Consider the following 18,697-nt stretch of genomic DNA (forward strand, 5'->3'; position numbering starts at 1 on the left):
TCCTTCCCAAACCCTCCTACCCTCCTTCCCAAACCCTCCCACCCTCCCTACCCTTCTTCCCAAACCCCCCTACCCTTCTCCCAAACCCCCCTACCCTTCTTCCCAAACCCCCCTACCCTTCTTCCCCTACCCTCCCTACCCTTCTTCCCAAACCCCCCTACCCTTCTTCCCAAACCCCCCTACCCTCCCTACCCTTCTTCCCAAACCCCCCCTACCCTCCCAACCCTTCTTCCCAAACCCCCCTACCCTTCCCAAACCCCCCTACCCTCCCTACCCTTCTTCCCAAACCCCCCTACCCTCCCTACCCTTCTTCCCAAACCCCCCTACCCTCCCAACCCTTCTTCCCAAACCCCCGTACCCTCCCTACCCTTCTTCCCAAACCCCCCTACCCTTCTTCCCAAACCCTTCTTCCCAAACCCCCGTACCCTCCCTACCCTTCTTCCCAAACCCCCCTACCCTTCTTCCCAAACCCACCTACCCTTCTTCCCAAACCCCCCTACCCTCCCTACCCTTCTTCCCAACCCCCCCTACCCTTCTTCCCAAATCCCCCTACCCTTCTTCCCAAACCCCCCTACCCTCCCTACCCTTCTTCACAAACCCCCTTACCCTCCCTACCCTTCTTCCCAAACCCCCTTACCCTCCCTACCCTTCTTCCCAAACCCCCCTTACCCTCCCTGCCCTTCTTCCCAAACCCCCTTACCCTCCCTACCCTTCTTCCCAAACCCCCTTACCCTCCCTACCCTTCTTCCCAAATCCCCCTACCCTCCCTACCCTGCTTCCCAAACTCTCCCTACCCTCCCTACCCTGCTTCCTAAACCCTCCCTACCCTCCCTACCCTCCTTCCCAAACCCTCCTACCCTCCCTCCCAAACCCTCCTACCCTCCCTCCCAAACCCTCCTACCCTCCCTCCCAAACCCTCCTACCCTCCCTCCCAAACCCCCCTACCCTCCCTACCCTTCTTCCCAAACCCCCTACCCTTCTACCCAAACCCCCCTACCCTCCTTCCCAAATCCCCCTACCCTCCCAACCCTTCTTCCCAAATCCCCCTACCCTCCGTACCCTTCTTCCCAAATCCCCCTACCCTCCGTACCCTTCTTCCCAAACCCTCCTACCCTCCCTACCCTTCTTCCCAAACCCCCCTACCCTTCTTCCCAAACCCCCCTACCCTTCTTCCCAAACCCCCCTACCCTTCTTCCCAAACCCCCCTACCCTCCCTACCCTTCTTCACAAACCCCCTTACCCTCCCTACCCTTCTTCCCAAACCCCCTTACCCTCCCTACCCTTCTTCCCAAACCCCCTTACCCTCCCTGCCCTTCTTCCCAAACCCCCTTACCCTCCCTACCCTTCTTCCCAAACCCCCTTACCCTCCCTACCCTTCTTCCCAAATCCCCCTACCCTCCCTACCCTGCTTCCCAAACTCTCCCTACCCTCCCTACCCTGCTTCCTAAACCCTCCCTACCCTCCCTACCCTCCTTCCCAAACCCTCCTACCCTCCCTCCCAAACCCTCCTACCCTCCCTCCCAAACCCTCCTACCCTCCCTCCCAAACCCCCCTACCCTCCCTCCCAAACCCCCCTACCCTCCCTACCCTTCTTCCCAAACCCCCTACCCTTCTACCCAAACCCCCCCTACCCTCCTTCCCAAATCCCCCTACCCTCCCAACCCTTCTTCCCAAATCCCCCTACCCTCCGTACCCTTCTTCCCAAATCCCCCTACCCTCCGTACCCTTCTTCCCAAACCCTCCTACCCTCCCTACCCTTCTTCACAAACCCCCCTACCCTTCTTCCCAAACCCCCCTACCCTTCTTCCCAAACCCCCCTACCCTCCTTCCCAAACCCCCCTACCCTCCTTCCCAAACCCCCCTACCCTCCTTCCCAAACCCCCCTACCCTCCTTCCCAAACCCCCCTACCCTCCTTCCCAAACCCCCCTACCCTCCTTCCCAAACGCCCTTCCCAAACCCCCCTACCCTCCTTCCCAAACCCTCCTACCCTCCTTCCCAAACCCTCCCACCCTCCCTACCCTTCTTCCCAAACCCCCCTACCCTTCTTCCCAAACCCCCCTACCCTTCTTCCCAAACCCCCCTACCCTTCTTCCCAAACCCTCCCTACCCTTCTTCCCAAACCCTCCCTACCCTTCTTCCCAAACCCTCCCTACCCTTCTTCCCAAACCCCCCTACCCTCCCTGCCCTTCTTCCCAAACCCCCCCTACCCTTCTTCCTAAACCCCCTTACCCTCCCTACCCTTCTTCCCAAATCCCACTACCCTCCCTACCCTTCTTCCCAAATCCCCCTACCCTTCTTCCCAAATCCCCCTACCCTTCTTCCCAAATCCCCCTACCCTTCTTCCCAAATCCCCCTACCCTTCTTCCCAAATCCCCCTACCCTTCTTCCCAAATCCCCCTACCCTTCTTCCCAAATCCCCCTACCCTCCCTACCCTTCTTCCCAAATCCCCCTACCCTTCTTCCCAAATCCCCCAACCCTCCCTACCCGCCTTCCCACGCCCCTCTACCCGCCTTCCCACGCCCCTCTACCCGCCTTCCCATGCCACTCTACCCGCCTTCCCAAAGCCCCCTACCCTCCTCCTACCCTCCCCTTACCCTCCTACCCTCCCCTCCTACCCAAACCCCCCTACCCTCCCCTCCTTCCCAAACCCCCCTACCCTCCCCTCCTTCCCAAACCCCCCTACCCTTCCCCCTACCCCCCTACCCCCCTCCCCTCCCCCCTACCCTCCTTCCCAAACCCCCCTACCCTTCCCCCTACCCTCCCCCCTACCCTCCTTCCCAAACCCCCCTACCCTCCTTCCCACGCCTCCCCTACCCTCCCCTACCCACCTTCCCAAAGCCCCCTACCCTCCTCCTACCCTCCCCTTACCCTCCTACCCTCCCCTCCTACCCTCCCCCTCCCCTCCTTCCCAAACCCCCCTACCCTCCCCTCCTTCCCAAACCCCCCTACCCTTCCCCCTACCCCCCTACCCCCCTCCCCTACCCTCCTTCCCAAACCCCCCTACCCTTCCCCCTACCCTCCCCCCCTACCCTCCTTCCCAAACCCCCCTACCCTCCTTCCCACGCCTCCCCTACCCTCCCCTACCCACCTTCCCACGCCCCCCCTACCCGCCTTCCCACGCCTCCCCCTACCCGCCTTCCCACGCCCCCCTACCCTCCTTGCCAAACCCTCCTACCCTCCCCCTACCCTCCTTCCCAAACCCCCCTACCCTCCCCCCTACCCTCCTTCCCAAACCCTCCTTCCCAAACCCCCCTACCCTCCTTCCCAAACCCCCCTACCCTCCTTCCCAAACCCTCCTTCCCAAACCCTCCTTTCCAAACCCCCCTTCCCAAACCCCCCTACCCTCACCCCCCTACCCTCCTTCCCAAACCCTCCTTTCCAAACCCCCCTACCCTCCCCCCCACCCTCCGTACCCCCCTTCCTAAACCCTTCGTAACCTTTCTTTTTAAACCCTCCTTCCAAATCCTCTTCCCAAACAAGCCTACCCTCAGTACAACCTCGCTCCAAACCTTCCGTACCCTTTTTCCCAAACCTGCCTACCCTCCATACCACTGTCCCCTAATCCTCTTTTCCTTTTTTTCCTTCATTCCCTTCCCCCAAAAACCTCTTACAGTGCTTTCTTCCTTACCTCCCAAAACCTCCCTCCGTTCTTTTCGTCTTTCAGCAGTAGGCAGGATACATTTTATCCAGGGTGATGAGGCTTTTTTCACGTTTTGTTTTTATGTCCGTCACCATTTTAGTCTTGTCTTTCCATTAAGTTGTTAGACAAAGAGTTGGTGCTGGCCAAAAACCGTCACGTGAAAGGAGCCGAACCGATCGCCACATCTGGGGTCAGGAAGGAATTCTTTTTTCCCCTGAGTCACAGTACTCTGGGGTTTTTCTTCGCCTTCCTCTGGATTATTGGTGTTGTGGCTCTTATCTCAGGACCTTACAGCAGACTGTCATCCGGAGTTCAGACTCCACTGGACCCGATATAAGAGCCACAACTCATCATTTAGTATAATACATGTCATTCCTATCAATGGCACCTGCTTACTGTTAATAAAAGGGTTTAAAGGAGCCGTTCTGCGTCTTTGGACTTATTTCCTTTCACAGTAATCAGAAAACCTTAACCTTACTACCCCACAAAGTAGGAAGACGTGGAGGTTACTACTGTCCCACTTTAGCGCAATACTACCCAAGTGTAATTGTTTGATGAGCGCCCCCCAATACGTAATATTAGGATAATAGAACCCAACCAGACTGCTTACCTTGTAAGATACATATATGTGTAACTGTACATTATACACAATATATACCTCACACGTCATACACCCAGTATACACACATAAAAGGGGGCAGTATTGGACCCTATTATATGGTTATTCATGACAGGATTGTACAGTAAATCAATATGTGCAAATGACACTAAACTTTGTAAAGTAACACGAGAGGACAGAATGTGGGGACATATAGATCTGGATACGGTTACATATAGATCTGGATACGGTTACATATACCGTATATACCGGCGTATAAGGCGACAGGGCGTATAAGACGACCCCCCCAACTTTCACCTTATACGCCGGTAATACAGTGGAGAAAAAAAAAAATCAGTTCTCACCTCCCCCGGCGTTCTGTAGCGCTCCGGTAGGATGTCGCTCGCTCCTCGTCCCCGGCGCAGCATTGCTTTCTGAAATCGGGGCTTGAAATCCCCGCCTCCAGAAAGCTAATACACACGCCGTCAGCCTGTTACAGCCATTCAATGACATCATTGAATGGGTGTGATTGCTAACACACGTGCGCCTTCAGCCAATCACAGCCATTCAATGCTGTCATTGAATGGCTGTAACTGGCTGACGGTGTGTGTATTAGCTTGTTGGAGGCGGGGATTTCAAGCCCCGCATTCAGAAAGCAATGCTGCGCCGGGGACGAGGAGCGAGCGACATCCTACCGGAGCGCGACAGAACGCCGGGGGAGGTGAGTAATGATTTTTTTTTTTTTACACTTTTTTTTTTTTTATTACCGGCGTATAAGACGACCCCCGACTTCAGAGCAGATTTTTCGGGGTTCAAAAGTCGTCTTATACGCCGGTATATACGGTAGATCTGTATACGGTTACCTATAGATCTGTATACGGTTACCTATAGATCTGTATACGGTTACCTATAGATCTGTATACGGTTACCTATAGATCTGTATACGGTTACCTATAGATCTGGATAGTTGGAGTTTGGGTTGAAAAGTGGCAGCTGAGGTGTAACACTGATAAATGTAAGGTTCTGCAATGGGCAGGAAATACATGTCACCATTACACACTAAATGGGAAACCACTGGGGACACCGACATGGAGAAGGACTTGGAGGGGTTTATAACCGTAACCTTAACTGGAGCAACCAGTGTCAGGCAGCTGCTGCCAAGGCAAATAGCATCATGGGGGCATCAGAAGAGGTCTAGGGGCACATGATGAGAACTTGGCATGACCACCACTCGATTCACTTCTATAGGACAGAGGGAAATTGCCAATGCATCGGTAGCCCTCCATCCTATAGAAGTGAGTGGAGCGGTGATTGAGCATGTGTCCCACCGCTCCATTTATATGAGGCATTCAGTGCGTATCAAATGAATAAAAATAGGGAAGCGCCACAGGGTTTCTCTTCTAATTATAAGCTGCGCATATCAGATCCTCTGGGGTCAGGGAGAGCTGCAGATACAGAAAATGAGGGATTCTCTTAGGAATAGAGAACCCGCCCCCCATGGGAAACAGACAAATGAACTGCTGAAGATTTGTCTGCGCTTCACTATATTGCAGCAAACAACAAATCTATCCAGAAAATATATGCAGGAACGGCACTCCCTGCACAGGAGGGGGTATGGTGGACAGTAGGAGGGGCTGCTCTCCACCATATTCCCTCCTGTCCGGCAAGTGCCGTTCCTGCATATATTTTCTGGATAGATTTGTTGTTTGCTGCGATATAGTGAAGCGCAGACAAAACTTTATTCCGTGTGTGTACATCTAGTCTCTGGAATGCTGTGAGTACTAGTGATCGGCCCTCCAGCAGTCCAGAGCTCTGCATACCCACATTACCCCAAGTGACCAGCATGCATGACCAGCTTCCATCTACTTTTATGGGATGGAGGGGAGTTGATGCACTTGGCAATCTCTGGCTGGCCTAGCATGCGCATCGTGCTCTAGTCACAAGCGCTATTTGGATACATCAGTCTCAGCATCGGGGGGTCAGAACCCAGCAATTAGATATTTATCCCGTACTCGATGTGTAGGGAATAAATGTCTTTAATGCAAAAACCCCTTTAAAAGAAACCAGTCACGCCAATTGTGTGTGTTAACCCAACATTTCTAGCCCGTAGGGTTGGGGCCGCCGTGACTCAGTCCCGGAAAACACGACCCCTCCACGCTCAGTATTTAACAGCGCAGCTAATATTCAGGATCGATTTGCAGAGGTTAGAGATGAGCGAACGTACTCGGATAGGCACTACTCGTCCGAGTAATGAGCTTTATCCGAGTACCTCCCCGCTCGTCCTGAAAGATTCGGGACGCACTGCGGAGCGGGGAGCTGCAGGGGAGAGCGGGGAGGAACGGAGGGGAGATCTTTCTCTCCTTCTCTCCCGCCCGCTCTCCCCTGCTCCCCGCTGCGACTAACCTGTCAGCCGCAGCGGCACCCCGAATCTTTCAGCACGAGCGGGGAGGTACTCGGATAAAGCACATTACTCGGACGAGTAGTGCTTATCCGAGTACGCTCGCTCATCTCTAGCAGAGGTAATTGGGGTCATTGGGCCTTAAGAAGCAGCTGGTTCAGATTGCTTCCACTTCCGCTGCAGACAAGTCATGTTGGTGTAACATACAAAATCGTCCTGACACATTCCCTTTAATGCTGCCGCATAAAAAGGCATTTTATAGAGCTGCTTCCAACTTTGCAGTTAGTTTTCCTGTTCCAGCACCCCTGTGCACAAAGCAGTGACCATAAAGACATAGGGTGATAGATTTGGGGTCGTGAAATTGAAGGGGCTGCAGAGAGTCCGGACCCAAACCCCATCGAAAACTTGTAAACTGAATTGGAATATCTACGGCAAGCCGGACCTACTCATCCATCATCTGTCAAAGCCGCAAAGGGGCGCAAATTCTGTACTAACCCCCATGGTTTTGGAATGGGACATAGGTGTGATGTCAGGTGCATACAGTGGAGTATTCTCCCACTTACCAGCCATCCACAAGGCCTTCGTTGACAAACCAGGTGAGCTTTCTCTTGGACAGCACGGTGTTGTTGAGGTTCAGGCGGCTGTACTCCCAGATGTAAGGCTTCCTGATTCCCAGGGCAGCAATAATCCAGTAGAACTGCTCGTCCCGGTCGTGATATTCTGTTGTCCTCAGAGCGTGCGTGACGCCTTCTAAACTGTCCACTATGGGGCAAGCGAAGTCATACGTGGGGTAGATGCTGCAGAAGAAAGCACAAGGTCTGCAATGACCCAACTACAGCAACACAAACCACGGGGTACGTTCACACTGGAAGACTGGGCACCGTGGATTTTGCTGAGCATCTCTGCACTGAAAACAGATTTTTTTTGCAGATTCCTTGCAAAATTTGTCAGCCTTGTCCCGGATTTCCCCCAGTGCACTGGTTCTGGGGGGATAAAGTTTTTCCTTGAGGGGAGCACCAAGTTGGCATAAGGAGTCCTATATGGGCCACTCAATGGAAAAAATACCTCCACAGCGCCACCTATTAAAGGGTAGTTTCCCTAGAAGTCACTGGTCAACATTCAGCTGGTCTTGTAACATGATAAAGATATAAGCCAATGCATAGTCTTCTCAGACTATCCCTCCCCAACCCGACATTAAAGCCCCCTCAGCCAGGAGTGCAAGCCCTCTGCACTGCCAAAGTAGGAAATACCCAGTGAAAGTCCAGTCCATTTACCCATTTCTAGGAAAATCTGTGAGATACTTTGGTTTTACTGGGAATCGACCGACTGGCAAACAAATATTGTCAGCGCTGACCGCGGCGTCCGGACGTGCACTTACTTGTATTTGCTTCCTGTCCGTGGATGCGGCTGAGTCTTGCAGCGGAATAACGTGGGGTCTCGCATGCAGCCATTGTTGGAGTTCATGTCGATCTTCGCCCGGAGGCAGCAGGTCTGGCCGTAGTCGGAGCCCTTCTTCATCCCTTCCCACATCTGCTGGTTCTTCTCCACCGCTGCAAGAGGAAAGTCAATCTCTCAGAAGAACTCTACAGATGTATACATAATAGCAGACCATGCGCCTGAGCAAGACTACGGAGGGCCTCTGGAGGGCGCAGAAACCGCTAATATAAAAGTAAAAGAAACGTTACTTAAAAATGGACAAAAAGAGAAGTAAGGATTTAAAAAAAATCCATAGCTGCTTTCTACTCCAAACAGCGCCACTCCCATCCAAGGGTGGAGTCTGGTATTGCAGCTCTATGACACTGAGGTGAGTTAGGCTTGAACGACAATACTGCACACAACCCATGGAGAGGAACTGCTGGTTTTAGAAGCAAGTAGCTATGCTTAGCTAAACTTGTAAAACCCATTTAAGGTGGGAGTGCATGCGGCGCTAGAAAAGGCGATATAGACGCAGAGCAAAGTCCAGAAAAGCCGAACTGGAGCAACATCACACAGAACTGCGGTATTTAAGTTGCAGTAAGTGACATTGCCATCTTAAGCTATCTGTGTCACACAGCACATCCGGATTGATAGGTAATAAGTTGCATCAGCTTAGAAAAACATGGCTGCAGAAACAGCACCACTCTCGTCCAGAGGTTATGTGTGGTACTGCAGCTGAGGCTCATACGTATGAATGAGGCTGAACTGCACTACCAGACCATGTATGGACAGGAGGGGCACAGTTACCGAAAGCGGCCATATTTTCCTAATCTGATACACCCCCACAATAGAGGATTGTCACGTCAGCCCTACACAGCTCTGCAGCCGCAGCTTCGCCGTCTCTAACCGCTTTTATCTTCTTCCTACTCCCAGAGATCCAAGTGCCGTTAAATTACAACCATAGGGAATAGAGACTGACAAGCAGGCCATCTCCACCGCGGTCAATGAATGTCGTCGGATTTGAGTGACAACGAGCGGTGGAGACCGCCCACTTGACAGATTCAGTACAGGGGTGCAGAGGGGTGGGGTGGGAAGTAAAATCTGCCTCAGAGTCAGCGGACCTGCACGAAAATCCTCCAAAAAGCGTTGCGTCCTGAAGTCCAAACTAGACCAAGTCACTAAGGGGTTAAACAGGACCCATCAACTATCAGTAACAAGTTGTATCCCCATGATAGAACGAATCAAGAGCAGCTTTTTTTAAACCAGTGTTCTGCTGTTCCTCTGTTATTCCTCCTGAAAATGTATGAAGAAATTGACATCTGGGCGTTACCAGTTGGAGTGTTCCTACACAGTCTGGAACGAGTGCTCTGAGCAAGGGACACAACATTCTCTTGTCTACAGGGGAACACCCAGATGTCAGTATCCAACATTCAGGAGGAAGAACAGAGGAGCCGCACAACGCAAAATTGTGAGAAAAGTGTGTCAGAACCTCCCCTTCATGCGGAACACAAGTATTTATGTAACAGTAATATCGGAGGAGATACCAGATGCTCTGTAGGCAGTTGCACATAAATTGTACCAACCCCCCTTTAAAGGGAACCTGCCTAAAGCACCATTACCCAGCTGCAGGGTTGCTTTAAGGCCCTTTAACAGTCTGATCATCGGGCACGAATATGTCCTCACTGATTATTGGGCCGTGTAAAAGCCACAACGATCAGCTGACAGACTGAAAGCTCATTCATCGGCTGATTGTTCATTCTCAGCAAGCATAACAATCCTCGAGGTCATCCGTACATCTTCCTGCGTAAACGGAAGACCGTGCAGCCGGCCTACTGAGATCTTAAGAAGCGTTCGCCCCGTAGCAGCGATTCCCAGCCCGTATTATAAGCGAAGTGAACAAGTGCTGACCGGCGGCTTCCCCATCGGCACGCGTTACTTTGGCCTCAGAATCAGAGGACGCTTTGCCCTGGTCACAACTAGAAGGCTTCTTACTGTTGTTCCGGTGCTTGGACTCTGTCCTCTGCTCACGCTCGGCCTTCATCTGCTCCGCGGGGGTGTCGTCCACATAGGCCTTTTCTTCCCGAATCATTTTCTCTGCGTATTCAATAATCCTCCCAAAGTGATCGGACGTGTAGGTGAACTGGTCAGGCTTGATCTGCAGCATCGAGACGTCTTCAAGGATAACCTGGGAACAACAAGGCCATCAAAGAGAGGTCAGAGCCAACAAGCCAATGGTGAGGAAAGAGACGACTAAATGCGGGTGCAAGTAGAAAACGTAGACAGACTCAGGATTAAAGGGGTCTGGGGCAATAACTACTGATGAATTATCCTCAGGACAGGTTATTGTCAGGGACTCGCTGCTTGGGATCCCCGGAGATATGCTGACCGCCCGGGGCAGTGCAGTGGCCAGGATGTGCATCATAGAGAAAGGGAGCGGACGTGCCGTAACTAGCTTCACTCCCATGGAGATCATTGTGAGCTGAAGCCGGCTATTACACTTCCGCCTCTGACACGGGAACAGCCGCAGAAGTGTAAGAGCAGCTTCAGCTCTCATCGATTCCAATAGGAGTGAAGTCAGCCAGGGCATTTCCGCTTCCGACCCCTATGGCAATGTCCATTCCCGCTGCGCTGCCCGCGGGCCCGGAGATCAGCTGATTACTGTGGATCCAGAGCGGCAGGTTCTATTGAACACCTATCCTGAGAATACATCAATAGTGGCCAGAAAACCCCTTTAAAGGGGTTGTCCCGCGCCGAAACGGGTTTTTTTTTTCTTCAAACCCCCCCCCCCCCCCCCCCCCCGTTCGGCACGAGACAACCCCGATGCAGGGACTTAAAAAAAAACCGCACAGTGCTTACCTGAATCCCCGCGCTCCGGTGACTTCTTACTTACCGGTTGAAGATGGCCGCCGGATTCTTCTCCCTCAGTGGACCGCAGGGCTTCTGTGCGGTCCATTGCCGATTCCAGCCTCCTGATTGGCTGGAATCGGCACGTGACGGGGCGGAGCTACACAGAGCCGGCATCCTGCACGAGCGGCCCCATTGAGAAAAGAAGAAGACCCGGACTGCGCAAGCGCGGCTAATTTGGCCATTAGACACCGAAAATTAGTCGGCTCCATGGAAACGAGGACGCCAGCAACGGAGCAGGTAAGTGAAAAACTTCTTATAACTTCTGTATGGCTCATAATTAATGCACAATGTACATTACAAAGTGCATTAATATGGCCATACAGAAGTGTATAGACCCACTTGCTGCCGCGGGACAACCCCTTTAATAATAAGCCCCACTAAATGCAGTTGGTTAGGCAGTAGCGAGGGATAAATCCCTGTGTACCTAGGCGAATTTAAAGGGGAGTCCACGAGGAGTGGCAGTGGATCTAGCAGACCACTGATGCAGCGACATACAAGGGGTTTCTCTGGTCTCATTTGTTAGAGAGCTGCGGTCTTTCTCTGGGCCGGGCATGCAATGTGGTAATGCCCAAGTTAGGAGAGCAGCATTGAGTTAAGGGGCAGGTCCTCTGCGGACTCCTGCCGGCACCATACTACTACTACGGTGTGGTTCGCCGGAAGGTTAATACAGAAGAGCTGCAGCATACCGAATGGGAAAGTGATGAAAACTCTGTAACCTGCAGTTACCTTCTCAAAGTCCTCCTTCTCTTTCTCCGGGTTGGTGTCATCGAACCTCATGATCAGCTTCCCTTTAAAGTTCACCTGGTAATGCTGATTGAGCAGAGCAGCCTTCGCATGTCCAATGTGCAGGTACCTGGGGATATAACCGGACATTAGTATCGCACCCCAGCCTGCACCTTACCAGAGCGTTAAAGGGGCTGTCAGACCGAACAGGAGAGGCGCTGGACAATCCCTTTTAAGAATATTGGGTGTCTGCCCAGCACCCTCTGCCACAAGATCGGACATCAAGTATGGAGAGACCCTGCTACACAATGCGCAGAACTGCAGAGACAACGCTGCGTCACATAGCGAGCTTGTCTAATATCTGACAATCAGCTGCTCTCCTCGTCACGGGTAGTGAAACGTGTTCCCTTGCAGTGTCTGCAGCGGGTGAGAACCGTCACCAACTACAAGCACCAGAATCTAAATGACGGCGCTCACAGGGAAGGTTCCCCGGAGTCTGGGGAGATCATCTTATACTTACCGGCTTTTTGTTCTCACATTGTGACTCCTGAAAGTCAGCTCAAGACCCACGCACTGAACTCAAAGCTGCTCACTGCGCTCCAATAGGGATCAATGGGAGTATGCGGGCACAGCATGCCACTCCGAGTACGACTCTTGGTCCACGTGCTGACTTCAGGGGTAAGACAAGGAGCCGGGTAAGTATAAAAGATACATCCCCAGGCTCCCGAGAGCCCGCCCTGCGGTGAGCTGCTGACAGGTTCCTTTTAAGGGTAGTTTACCATAAAAGTATCTAAACTTTAGGGAGAAAAAAAAGTTTTGACATTTCACAATAAAATGTCAGAAACTTTGATCAGTGGGGTCCGTGTGTTAAGTCCCCCACAAATCGCTAAAAACAGACCGCCATAAGAGCCAAGAGGAGCACAGAGCTGAGCCAAGCACTACTCCCCCTCTCATTGAAGTGATCGGTGGGGGTCTCAGCACCCAGAAACACTGATCAGAACTTCTGACAAGTTACATTTATTCCATATGAAAAGGACAGGGAATAAAATGCTTGATCACTTGCATTCCGACCACCCGGACCCCCAGGTGATCCCAAGACTGGCACACGAGTGGAGTAGCGGGGTGCATACTTGGACACCACTCCAAGTACTTCTATGGGACAGGCCAAGATCAATGCATTCAGCAATCTTCTTCCATCCATAGAAGTGAAGCTAATGCATGTGACCACCCCTCCAATCACATGAAGCATTTACATGCCGAGGTCTTGGGGTCACTCAGGTAATCGCAGACGGCCATGTCCACTGAACGCCAGTCAATGGAGTTGGGGTCTGCTATGGCCTGTGATTGCTATTGTAAGTGATAATGCATTGCGGTATAGAAGTATTGCAGTGTATTATCAAAGCAGTAACAGCATCGTAGGTTCAACATTAAAAAATGTAAAAAATAAACTAAAGTTAATACATTTCAAAACATTCAAAAAGGCAAAAAAAAAAAACTTGAGGAAAAATGCTTTTTTCTTTTTTTTCATTTCGCTTTGCAAGCAAGACAATAAAAGTGGAAAAATCTAAGTGTTACAGGACTCTGCAGGCAGCAATGCAAAAAATATATATTTCATTGTGCAAAAGTAGAAAAATCTTTAAAAAAAGAACACAATTTTGGCATCTTAGTCAAACCGACCCGCAGAGAGAAATGTCATTTATGATATGTGATTAAATGCTGTAAAAAAAAAAAATGGCAGAATTGATAAAGTTCTACGATACATTATATGTAGCCGAAAAAATGGTACTAATGAAAACTAAAGCTCGCCACGCAAAAAACAAGCCTCATTCGGCCGCAACGGTGGAAAAATAAAAAAGTTATGGCCTTTGAAGCATTGAGATGAAACTCCCCAAAAGATTATCCCGTCCTCAGGACCAAAATGGGCTGCGTCACTAAGGGGTTAAAAGCCAGCCATTGACATTACTGCACAGACATGACATTCCATATCCCCTAGGAGGCGATATAGACAAGTGCCATCTTGACAGACTTCACCACGGCCACGCAGGTAAGTGAACCCCCAACCTACTGACCGCAGACATCCCTGCAAGGACTTACCCGCTGGCCTCTGGAGGGAACCTCACTACAACTTTTCCCATCTCTGCCCCCGGGAGCTCAACAAACTTCCCAACATCTTGTTTCTTCTCAGGAGGCTGAAAAATGTACATAAAAATATTTTATTAGAAGCAAATAAACAGATCCGTACGCTCCGCGCCTTTAACAGCGACTTCGCCCTATGAACTGCAGTGTAGGCGGCTGTAAGCTGCGCGTCGTCTTCTGCTGCCGGACCTGCCTGGACATCATCAGTAGTGGAGGTCCTGGAGACCACCGGCAGGTCCGTCAGCTAACAGGTAGATTCTGAGGTGTAACCAACAGCTCACTTACCGCCGCCGCCACGCTCAGCCTTCCCTGGAACGGGACTGCGGGCTCCAGGAAGGTGTACCAGCGCCGGACGTTGACAGCAGCTTTGTTCTGTTTTAACTGTTCCTGCCACGAAGCGCTGCCTGCAGGAGGAAAAACATCAGAGTCACACAAACCGGGGACTTTATAGTAACGGTCCGGGCACGGACAGTCCCAGACAGGGTGCCAGGACCGGCACAAGTGGCGCCAAGCGGGGAGGGTTAGTGCCCCACCAACTGTACCTGCCAGAGTGGAGAAGACGCTGATGTCCGCCAAGGTCAAAGCATCTCCCACCAGGTACGTCCGGAGCGACAGGGAATGGTTGAGCTCCTGGAGGGCAGCGGAGAACGTGGACTTATCGAGCAGCCGCGTCTGACTGAACTCCACCCAGTGGCTGATCTGCAGGGGACACGAAAGCCGTTCATTACCAGCACAAATGGTTAAAAATTGAGGAAAATGCTATTTAAATTCGACCGCCAGGAGAGAAAAAGGATGACCGGGATTAGGGGCCAAAAAATGGCTACTACAACGAGCTCTCAGGATCAGTACTTTTTGGGTGAGCTCATATGTTTCTTATATTTAAGGACTCTATAGTGACAGGATCTGTTCCACTAGATTGGCGCATAGCCAATGTGGTGCTGATAGTCAACAAGGGGTTGAAAAGTGACCCTGGAAACTACAGGCTGGTAAGTCTGACCTCCATTGTGGGTAAAACGTGTGAAGGGTTTCTCAGAGAAGCCGTCCTGGAGGACCTCATGGACAATAGCTGTATCACTCTATCAGCGGGTTTATAAGAGATCGCTGCTGTTAGAACAGCCTGATCAGCTTCTACGAGGGGGTAAGTTCTAGACTAGACTGGGGAGTCACAGGATCTTATGTATCTGGACTCTTCCTAAGTGTTTGATACTGTGGCGCATAAAGGGTTGGTCTATAGAATGATGCTTGGTCTGGGGAGAATGTGTGTAAGGGGGTAACTGGTCAGTGATAGAAAGCAGAGGGGGGTTATAAATGGTACATACTCTGATTGGGTCACCGTTACTAGTGGGGTACCACAGGGGGTAGTACTGGAGGGGGTCACCGTTACTAGTGGGGTACCACAGGGGGCAGTATTGGAGGGGTCACCGTTACTAGTGGGGTACCACAGGGGGCAGTATTGGAGGGGGTCACCGTTACTAGTGGGGTACCACAGGGGGCAGTATTGGAGGGGTCACTGTTACTAGTGGGGTACCACAGGGGGCAGTACTGGAGGGGGCACTGTTACTAGTGGGGTACCACTGGGGGCAGTATTGGAGGGGTCACTGTTACTAGTGGGGTACCACAGGGGGCAGTATTGGAGGGGTCACTGTTACTAGTGGGGTACCACAGGGGGCAGTATTGGAGGGGTCACTGTTACTAGTGGGATACCACAGGGGGCAGTATTGGAGGGGGTCACCGTTACTAGTGGGGTACCACAGGGGGCAGTATTGGAGGGGTCACCGTTACTAGTGGGGTACCACAGGGGGCAGTATTGGAGGGGTCACTGTTACTAGTGGGGTACCACAGGGGGCAGTACTGGAGGGGGCACTGTTACTAGTGGGGTACCACTGGGGGCAGTATTGGAGGGGTCACTGTTACTAGTGGGGTACCACAGGGGGCAGTATTGGAGGGGTCACTGTTACTAGTGGGATACCACAGGGGGCAGTATTGGAGGGGGTCACCGTTACTAGTGGGGTACCACAGGGGGCAGTATTGGGCCCGTTATTTTTAATATAGTTATTGATGATCTTTTAGAAGGATTGCGCAGGAAAATATCAATATTTGCAGATGATAAAAAACTATAAAGAAATTATCACAAGAGCGGACACAAGGAGACTGCAAGAGGATCTGGACAAGTTGGGGGCAGAAAAGTGGCAGCTGAGATTTAAGAATGATAAATGTAAGGTTCTGCACACGGACAGGAAATCCATGTCACCGTTACACACTAAATGGGAAACCAGTGGAGAACACGGACATGGAGAAGGACTTGGGGGTTTATAACTGTAAGCTTAACTGGAGCAACCAGTGTCAGGCAGCTGCTGCCAAGGCAGATAGGATCATGGGGGGCATCAGAAGAGATCTAGGGGCGCATGATGAGAACATTGTTCTTCCTCTTTACAAGTCACTGGTCAGACCACACAAGGAATATTGTGGACAGTTTTGGGTACCGGTACTCAAGAAGTACATATTAGAGCTTGGGCGGGTACAAAGGGGGCAACTAAAGTAATAAATGGAATGGGCAGACTACAATACCCAGAGAGGTTATCAAAATTGGGGATGGCCTAGAAAAAAAAAAGCTGCTAATAACTATGTATAATATATCAGAGGACAATACAGAGATCTCTCCCATCATCTATTATACCCAGGACTGTAACAAGGGGGCGCTCTAATAACTATGTATAGATATATCAGGGGTCAGTACAGAGATCTCTCCCATCATCTATTATACCCAGGACTGTAACAAGGGGGCACTCTAATAACTATGTATAGATATATCAGGGTCAGTACAGAGATCTCCCCCATCATCTAGTATACCCAGGACTGTAACAAGGGGGCGCTCTAATAACTATGTATAGATATATCAGGGTCAGTACAGAGATCTCTCACATCATCTATTATACCCAGGACTGTAACAAGGGGGCGCTCTAATAACTATGTATAGATATATCAGGCATCAGTACAGAGATCTCTCACATCTATTATACCCAGGACTGTAACAAGGGGGCGCTCTAATAACTATGTATAGATATATCAGGCATCAGTACAGAGATCTCTCACATCATCTACTATACCCAGGACTGTAATAAGGGGGTGCTCTAATAACTATGTATAGATATATCAGGCATCAGTACAGAGATCTCTCACATCATCTATTATACCCAGGACTGTAATAAGGGGGCGCTCTAATAACTATGTATAATATATCAGGGGTCAGTACAGAGATCTCTCCTATCATCTATTATTCCCAGTACTGTAACAAGGGGGCGCTCTAATAACTATGTATAGATATATCAGGCATCAGTACAGAGATCTCTCACATCATCTACTATACCCAGGACTGTAATAAGGGGGTGCTCTAATAACTATGTATAGATATATCAGGCATCAGTACAGAGATCTCTCACATCATCTATTATACCCAGGACTGTAATAAGGGGGCGCTCTAATAACTATGTATAATATATCAGGGGTCAGTACAGAGATCTCTCCTATCATCTATTATTCCCAGTACTGTAACAAGGGGGCGCTCTAATAACTATGTATAGATATATCAGGCATCAGTACAGAGATCTCTCACATCATCTACTATACCCAGGACTGTAATAAGGGGGTGCTCTAATAACTATGTATAGATATATCAGGCATCAGTACAGAGATCTCTCACATCATCTATTATACCCAGGACTGTAATAAGGGGGCGCTCTAATAACTATGTATTATATATCAGGGGTCAGTACAGAGATCTCTCCTATCATCTATTATTCCCAGTACTGTAACAAGGGGGCGCTCTAATAACTATGTATAATATATCAGGGGTCAGTACAGAGATCTCTCCCATCATCTATTATACCCAGGACTGTAACAAGGGGGCGCTCTAATAACTATGTATAATATATCAGGGGTCAGTACAGAGATCTCTCCCATCATCTATTATACCCAGGACTGTAACAAGGGGGGCGCTCTAATAACTATGTATATCAGGGGTCAGCACAGAGATCTCTCCCATCATCTAGTATACCCAGGACTGTAACAAGGGGACGCTCTAATAACTATGTGTAGCTATATCAGCAGTCAGTACAGAGATCTCTCCCATCATCTATTATACCCAGGACTGTAACAAGGGGGCGCTCTAATAACTATGTATAGATATATCAGGGGTCAGTACAGAGATCTCCCCCATCATCTATTATACCCAGGACTGTAACAAGGGGGCGCTCTAATAACTATGTATAGATATATCAGGGGTTTGTACAGAGATCTCTCCCATCATCTATTATACCCAGGACTGTAACAAGGAGGCGCTCTAATAACTATGTATAGATATATCAGGGGTCACTACAGAGATCTCCCCCATCATTTATTATACCCAGGACTGTAACAAGGGGGCTCTCTAATAACTATGTATAATATATCAGGGGTCAGTACAGAGATCTCTCCCATCATCTATTATACCCAGCACTGTAACAAGGGGGCGCTCTAATAACTATGTATAGATATATCAGGGGTCAGTACAGAGATCTCTTCCATCATCTATTATACCCAGGACTGTAACAAGGGGGCGCTCTAATAACTATGTATAATATATCAGGGGTCAGTACAGAGATCTCTCCCATCATCTATTATACCCAGGACTGTAACAAGGAGGCGCTCTAATAACTATGTATAATATATCAGGGGTCAGTACAGAGATCTCTCCCATCATCTATGATACCCAGGACTGTAACAAGGGGGCGCTCTCTACATTTAGAGAAAAGAAGGTTTCTACACCAACATAGATGTGGGTTCTTTACTGTAAGAGCAGTAAGACTATGAAACTCTCTCCTGAGGACGCGGTGACGGTG

At 50.3% G+C, this 18,697-nt stretch overlaps 1 protein-coding gene across 2 annotated transcripts in view; it reads right to left on the reverse strand.

The window, feature by feature from the left end:
• EPRS1 (glutamyl-prolyl-tRNA synthetase 1) overlaps nt 1–18,697 on the reverse strand; it is a 127,903-nt gene that overhangs the window by 92,673 nt on the left and 16,533 nt on the right. For both annotated transcript variants that reach the window (XM_066595085.1, XM_066595084.1), the window contains exons 4-10: nt 14,363–14,519; nt 14,106–14,224; nt 13,779–13,873; nt 11,688–11,814; nt 10,047–10,239; nt 8,017–8,188; nt 7,202–7,435 (exon numbers count right to left, since the gene is read on the reverse strand). In XM_066595085.1, the coding sequence (XP_066451182.1) occupies nt 7,202–7,435; nt 8,017–8,188; nt 10,047–10,239; nt 11,688–11,814; nt 13,779–13,873; nt 14,106–14,224; nt 14,363–14,519 (1,097 nt within the window). The remainder of the gene's footprint in view (nt 1–7,201; nt 7,436–8,016; nt 8,189–10,046; nt 10,240–11,687; nt 11,815–13,778; nt 13,874–14,105; nt 14,225–14,362; nt 14,520–18,697) is intronic.

The sequence above is a fragment of the Eleutherodactylus coqui genome, chromosome 3 (assembly GCF_035609145.1).
Source record: "Eleutherodactylus coqui strain aEleCoq1 chromosome 3, aEleCoq1.hap1, whole genome shotgun sequence".
NCBI lineage: Eukaryota > Metazoa > Chordata > Amphibia > Anura > Eleutherodactylidae > Eleutherodactylus > Eleutherodactylus coqui.